Source organism: Primulina huaijiensis, unplaced genomic scaffold (genome assembly GCF_012295235.1).
Source record: "Primulina huaijiensis isolate GDHJ02 unplaced genomic scaffold, ASM1229523v2 scaffold40277, whole genome shotgun sequence".
NCBI lineage: Eukaryota > Viridiplantae > Streptophyta > Magnoliopsida > Lamiales > Gesneriaceae > Primulina > Primulina huaijiensis.
In genome coordinates this window covers 415208-422393 of record NW_027359516.1, presented here as the reverse complement: position 1 = coordinate 422393, position 7186 = coordinate 415208, and the positions used below count along the sequence as shown (strand labels likewise).

Below are 7186 nucleotides of genomic sequence, written 5' to 3'. Positions count from 1 at the left end.
TGGTAACATGTAATGTTTTGAGTAGCTTTAATAAAATATACATATTACATTTCATGACAAAATTTATGTGATGGCTGACATTTTACCTAAAACTACAATATAAATAATAATGTAATTCAATATTTTTAAGTCATACAATAATTCAAATATTATATTTTGATCCATAAAAATAATAATAATTATTACTTCACGAGAATTATTTCTCAATTTATAATCAATGAGAATTGAATATTTATTATTATTATTTGATCTGGAAAAAATATTTAAAATAAACTACCACGTTTTAAAAGAAATATTACAAAAAAGTTGTCTATCACATTTTATACCCAAGAGGAGGTGTCACTTTCAGTTGTACCGAACGTTGTGGAATATTTTGTGAAGAATTTCATGTGTCAAGATTTTATGTACACGTCCATCGTTGTCGCGTAATATAATAATTATAAACTTTAATTGAATTTATTATGTTGACTTACTATTATTATTATTATTATTATTTCTGTTTGAAATGCATGTTGAATGTTTGACAGGATTATTGTTTCTGCTTCAAAAACCATATTAATGAATTAAATGAAATATCAATTTAACGTATGAATAATATGACATCTGAGAAAATATGATTTAGCCTTTTAAAAATATATTACATTTATCAATTAAATAGAAAATTGTTCAAACGAGAAGGAATTGAGAAAAAAACTAATATTAGTTATTTATTTATATTAAATAAGCAGTAATGAAAAAATGCAACACTAAAAATATATTTATTTATTTTAGTTGCCTCTATTTTTAATTAACTTATATTTTGCGATAAAATAAATTTATACATGAATGTTAAATTTATTTAAATAAAATACATGTAGCCGTATATCTAACTTATTCAAATAAAATGTTGTTTAACCGAAATAAGAGCTTCCCAAAATTGTTTTTGCATTTAGGAAACATGGGGATTTTCTAAAATCAATGTTTTTTTATTTGTATCAAAACGCATTACATGAACTTTTAACAAAATTATATATTTTTCAGGAAAATGACTAAAACTTTCATCGAAACAATTTTCATTTCGACACACATTCCAGTTCAATCATTTGGACAAACGGATTATTAATAAATTAAAACATGTAAATATCAATTAATTCATTCAAATATTTTATTCTGTTATTTTTTTTTAAAAAAAAATAAATCATTAAAACCTGATACGTTTTTGAAGAACGAATTTTTGGTTCTAAATATTTCGATTTTTTTTGGTTATTTTGGTATCAAAAGCGAGTTCAATTTTAATATTAATTTTAATTCGATTCAATTAATTAAATTTCATGCAAAATTGATCACGTATTATATAACGTGCTACCGAAAGTCTCAGCCCAGTCCTCCTCATCTGCATCATATATGTTTCTTTTGTCTGATGAAATCCCTCCCTTCTTGGGGGGCTTTCTTTATAAAAAAGGACGAAGAAGAAGAAGAAGAAGATGAAGAAGAGCGGAAAAGAAATAGGGCTCCGAACAAAAAATTTTGGAAAATACAAGCTAGATGGATCGACAGGTTTCCTAATCCTGATTACCAGAAGCAGCTTCTTTTAGACAAGACCTCATTATCTTCCCTAGCTTGGAGCAAGCATCAAGGCATAACTGCATTGCCTACATGATAACCAGTACAGCGCACAGTTAATTTTCATGACAAATATCAATTTTTTAAAATAAGAACTTTGGCGGTGGACGTGCACACATGAAGCCATGCAGGCAGAGGCTATAGACTATAGTGCTACAACTTTCTAACACAGAAAAACCAGTAGTACACCGATATGCTTTTCATACCTCGTGGATCTTTGATGTCGACCATTCTCCTGTGACAGTCATTTGAGTAACCTCATTACGCGATGGCATGAATGTAATCATTAGACTGCCATCTTGGTAACTGTCCTCTTCTGATATAGGATCGATAAGAAAGTCCTTGCCAAATAATGACTGAACATGAAGAGATATTAATTATAAAGACTTACGAAACACTCATTAATACACCAAATTAAATATATTTTCAGTGTAATGTGTCTGAGGTTTTGTTTTTAGGCAACATGAATATTTTCAGGGAAAATTGTCCAATGGTAAAACTTGCGTTCTCAGATTGGATTCAAGTCAATTAGGAATGAAGAAGATAGCTACGCCTATTATCTTTACTAATTTGAATGTATCATGACCCATGCCACATGATATTCCAAGACTAGGTAATGAACAAACATGAGATGCATACCACTGATACACAGGTAACCATGTCATATAACATGATGCCAGCATCTGCTAGAGCAAGACTGGCACACGATATTACCACCGGGAGATCGCCTGCAACAATTCAATGACTCCATAAGTAAAAAAGCAGTAAATTTTAAGAATCTGAAAGACACCAGCTTCAAATTGTGATGCAAATGATTAACATAGTTTGATTGGCTTGGTACACTAATTCTTTTTTCCATGAAGCTCAATGAAACCCCAATCTTGATGTACGTACCAATAGTAGCTTCTTAAGTATTTGTATACTCTACTTCAAAAAAATTCACAGATTAAAAGCCTCTGAAAGATTTACCAATTATATAACCTGTCAAGGGTAAAGACATGCACATTCCTAGAAAATGAACTACCACTTTAGATTTTGATGCCCATAATTTTAATCCATTAATGACAAATGCACGGCCCAATCATTGATCAACAGAAACTTAAACTTAACTTACTTCCTCCGGATTCCAACACCAATGCAAAAACATCAACAGTTGTCTTGGGGAAAGATTTCAAAATAATAGCACCCTCAAGAGCTTTGTGGAGTGTTGACGACAGATCTTTAGTCTCATGTGCCTGACAAACACAGGGTGGAAAACTAATAAAGGATAATAAAATATTGATTTAAAATTAAGCGGTAAATGGTAATCATGGAATACAAAAAAAAGTGCAAGGATGTGAAGAATATAAAAATAGCACCTGGCCATGAATGGGTGTAGCGAAAGTAGTATAACTGACATTACAATTTAGTCTCCCCGTGTCACTGTATATCATTGCTTTCTTACTTTCTCTAGGGCCAAATCTGGACATGCAAAAACAAATAGGAAAGCTTAGGACCAAATCTGAACATTACAAATCAGTCTCCCCCTGTCACTGTACATCATTGCTTTCTTACTTTCTCTAGGAACAAATCTGAACATACAAAAATGAATAGGAAAGCTTAGGCACAATCTACCTTGCATGTATGTAGAAGGAGGAAGAAAATGAAGCATCTATAACTAATACCTCATTTGGTCATTCAAGAAACGGAAAACCATTTTCGTAATCGAATACTTTATTTGTGCGATTTTTTCAGATTCCAGTACCAAGAAACATACACCAATATAATTCAACTGCTATACCATCCAAACCGAAAAAGAAGGTTTAGTGACTCAGATTTTCCGTGTTTCCTTAAAGCATATTTGCAACTAAGAAGTTCATAAAAGAAGAAAATCAATTCAATGTCTTTTGTTTGTAAAGATAGAGCAGCAAGAGAAAGGCAAAAAAAAAAAAAGTAATATTATTATAGAATTTGTGTTTGCCTCTTCATATGTTTGAGCACAGAAAAGAAACCTACTACATAAGAGAAAGCAGATATGGAGAGGGAGAGTTTCCTACATTGATAAACGAGATCGAGAGGATATTTCAAAGATTTCTCCCACCTCTCTAGATAACATTTTCCATTCTCTCTAAGATTCTAACCAACAATGCCACAAGCAAAAAATGTTTTATGCAGAAACATTAATTCTAGCAACAAATAATTTAATGGGGATGGATGCTGGCATTAAACAAAACACGTTATGGAAAATTCTATGAAATCATGTACTCACACAGATACAATGACCTTGGTGTTTCCAAACTCTGCATAAGCAGACCCTGAGGCAGAACTCACCGCACCTGTCCTTAGTACTGCAGAATTCGAACTAAAATATGATGCAATTTTGAAGTATGCGCGATAATTTTAAATCTATACTAGCACCAAGCATGGGAGAAAGAAAAACAAAATATTAGTCCTGAATTTATAACTTCATATAAGTTACTCAGTTAACAACTCGACACGCGTTTAAAAACCCAAAGCCCCCAAAAATGGTAATCTAGCAGCTAAAACAACATCGATATCTAAAACTGTTAGAATGACAGAAAACACGATGAATAGAGCGAAGAAATAACAATTAATTAACAAAAAAAAAGCGCCAAATAGCAACACAAACAATGAACAAAATCACAGCGCACCCCTTAAAATTAATCCAAAATGAAACTCACATACAGAGACAACATGCCGACACAGGCGAACACCCACTTTTTACAGCTAGAGAGCATGTCTATCCAACACTTACATGCAGGGCGGCACTGGTGGATGCGGCGGCCGTCGGAGCGTACCCAATCAGAACCCGAGACATTCAAGGTCTTCTTCTTCCTAAAATTCGTCAGCGACGGCGAATACGTTGCCGCCGTAGAGCTTGGCTTTCCTGACATGCCTTCTTTCTCCAAGTTCCTTGGCAGTATGATAACAATGCACAATTACGATTTCTCCCTGTTAAACTCCCGCTACGTCATTTCTATCCATGACATCAAATCAAATGCTACAAATTCAAAATCCTACCTTCTTCCCTTGGCTTCAACTCAAATCTCCTCTCCAAATCGAACGACGATGCTCAGCAACATTCAAACTCTCCGCCAACAAGCTCCATTGTTCAATTAATCATTTGGATCTCGATTACTCGAGTAATATGTCGTATGGCGTTGAAACTGAATATGGATTTAGTTTTCCCATTTTAGGGTTTGAGAGAAGTGGACTAGTTGTTTAGCCAATTTGGGCCCATCTACATTTTGATATTATTGGTTTTCGGCCCAACTCATCACCATATATTTCAATCCCAAGTGATAAAATAGAATTATTTTTAGGCTCAACCTAATCAATCTATTGGGCCCATTAAGTTGGTATTTTAATCGATTTTTTTAGGAATATTTTAATTGATTTTTAAGCACACTGAATTGTAGACCCGCCACCCAACTCGGGTCAATGTTGATTTTAATCGAAAATTAAATAAAAGAACGTTTTTTTAAAAAAAATAATAGTATTAAATTCAAAGAATTACATTTATTTTTATATATTTCATATATAGATTACCAAAATTGTGTCTCATAAAATATTACAAAGATAGTTTGGAATCACTTGATATCTAAGCAAAATTGCAATTGTTGGAGAATAAGATTCCAAAACATCCGTTCAAAAAAGGAAAGAAAAAAAGAAAAAAGACCGGCTTACTCGATCTCCACAAGACAAGAATATTTAAAACTAAACTAAAGCTCTTTTTATTTACAATATAAAAATGCTACTTTTTTTATTTGGATGATTCGAATAAAAGTTTTATCTCACAAAATTGACTCATGAAACTGTCTCGCAAGAGTTTTTGTGATCGCTAAATATGATATTTTTAAAAAAATTACTTTTGATTATATTTCCAATGCATATAAAATATGTTAAAACGTAAAATCATTTTATCAATGATAAATCCGAACAAAATACATGTCAACATTCGAAAAAATTAACCTTTGATTGACCAGTGTTTAATACATAAACCATCTTTGTTTTTATTAAATATTTAAAAATCAATTTTAATACTCATTCATGCAACACAAAAGCTATTATATACATATATATCCTCAACTTTACATGCATAAAACATATGTCATCCCTCACATGGAGCAACCTCCGCCTCAGGTACGATGTTGGCCGCAGATGCTGTCCCTGCATACACCACAACAGCCACAGCCACAGCCACAGCCACAGCCACAGCAACGATGTTGGCCGAAGATGCTGTCTCTGCATACACCACAACAGCCACAGCCACAGCCACAGCCACGATGTTGGCCGATGATGCTGCCCCAGCAGACACAAACACAATCACAGCCACAGCCACGATTTTGGCAGAAGATACGGTCACTGCAGATACCGACACAGTGGTGGGATACGATGTATTCCAAGCAGGGGTTATGTATCGCCATTGTTTCGCTGATCTCCATCATCTTCATCTGTCTAGTAGCCACCATCATTTGGCTCTCATTTCTACCTAAATATATGAAATACTCGATCGAGCAGGGCTCCATCTCCGGCTACAGCTTCAAGAACGATACGCTCAACGCGAACTTCCACTTCCTGCTCCAAGCAAACAATCCCAACAGCGGGTTCGCAATATATTACAAGGGAGTGAATGTTTCGGTGTCGTACGAGGGCACGACGCTGTCCGATAACAGCACTGTCCCTACGTTCCACCAGCCGAGCAGAAACATCACGCATGTGGGATTTGATTTGGTGGCGAAAGATGTGCGGATTAACAGGACCGTGGCTGGGGATTTGAACGCGGAGTTTGAGTCCGGGGATATTGCATTGGATTTGAGATTGTGGTCGAGGATGATGATGGAGTTCGGGGGTTTCAGGATCCATCGCGGGCTTACTGTTCATTGTAAGGGTTTGAAGGTGCCATTTTCTTCGTCTAAAGTGTTTGAGAAGGTTCATTGTCGCAAACATGTATTTGACTAAGTATTGTAAATCATTATAATGTTCTCTTAAAAATGAATTTATTTTTGAAGTTTTTTAGAAGATTTATTTATTTATAGTTTTGGTTATGTATGTTTATATATATATATATACACCATTAATTTTATCTTGCTTAAAATTTACTAGCTTCTCGAACACAAAACATTTGTTATTCATCTTTTAATTTTTACCCGCATGATAAAAACCATTGTTTTCCCTTTTTTATGTTTTGAAATTTGTTTTAAAATTTATTAATTCCATCGTTTATANACCCAGGAATACGGGCGAATTCCGAGGAAGCACATGCTGCTTAGCAGGCTTAAAAAAATTAATATATTATTAAAATTTCTAATAAAATCTATTTAATTCGATTTTTATATCATATATTTTTATTAAAACTCGATTTTTTTTAAAAAAATATAAAAGTTCTTTTAATTCGATTATCGACCGAAATAAGCGATTTTTTCGATTTGTTTTATTTGATTTTTATAGTAAAATTCGTCTGATTCAGTTCATCGAAAATAAATTCAGCAAATTCAAGTTTAAAAAGTTCAGTTCGATTTTAACCGAATTCTCATCCCTATTCATTAATATCTAAAAAGGAGCCAGCCATTCTTTTATCTTT

General features: G+C 33.4%; 2 protein-coding genes across 3 annotated transcripts; one reads left to right on the top strand and one right to left on the bottom strand.

Annotated features, from left to right (window-relative positions):
• Nucleotides 1–1306: 1306 nt before the first annotated feature.
• On the bottom strand, nt 1307–4812 carry LOC140969293 (exosome complex component RRP41-like). Of its 2 annotated transcripts, none has more exons than XM_073430609.1 (8): nt 4624–4812; nt 4358–4515; nt 3851–3929; nt 2961–3063; nt 2717–2837; nt 2242–2330; nt 1809–1958; nt 1307–1631 (listed from the first exon to the last, which is right to left on the bottom strand). In XM_073430609.1, the coding sequence occupies exons 2-8, from the start codon at nt 4494–4496 to the stop codon at nt 1542–1544; spliced, it is 771 nt and encodes a 256-aa protein (XP_073286710.1). In that variant the 5' UTR covers nt 4497–4515; nt 4624–4812; the 3' UTR covers nt 1307–1541. The 2 variants fall into 2 exon arrangements, with proteins under 2 accessions (XP_073286710.1, XP_073286709.1); XM_073430608.1 differs by having other exon boundaries at nt 4358–4554; nt 4624–4810.
• A 1290-nt stretch (nt 4813–6102) lies between these two features.
• LOC140969203 (uncharacterized protein At1g08160-like) lies at nt 6103–6564 on the top strand. Its single transcript, XM_073430476.1, has one exon. The coding sequence runs from the start codon at nt 6103–6105 to the stop codon at nt 6562–6564; it is 462 nt and encodes a 153-aa protein (XP_073286577.1).
• Nucleotides 6565–7186: the final 622 nt, after the last annotated feature.

Bases quoted from the DNA above. Each gene is read 5' to 3' on its own strand.
- LOC140969293 (XM_073430609.1), bottom strand. From the start codon at position 4,496: ATGTCAGGAAAGCCAAGCTCTACGGCGGCAACGTATTCGCCGTCGCTG. The intron at 3,930-4,357 runs GTAAGTGTTGGA...CGAATTCTGCAG, and splicing joins CCACCAGTGCCGCCCTGCAT to TACTAAGGACAGGTGCGGTG. The intron at 2,838-2,960 runs GTGCTATTTTTA...TGTGTTTGTCAG, and splicing joins CTACACCCATTCATGGCCAG to GCACATGAGACTAAAGATCT.
- LOC140969203 (XM_073430476.1), top strand. From the start codon at position 6,103: ATGAAATACTCGATCGAGCAGGGCTCCATCTCCGGCTACAGCTTCAAG.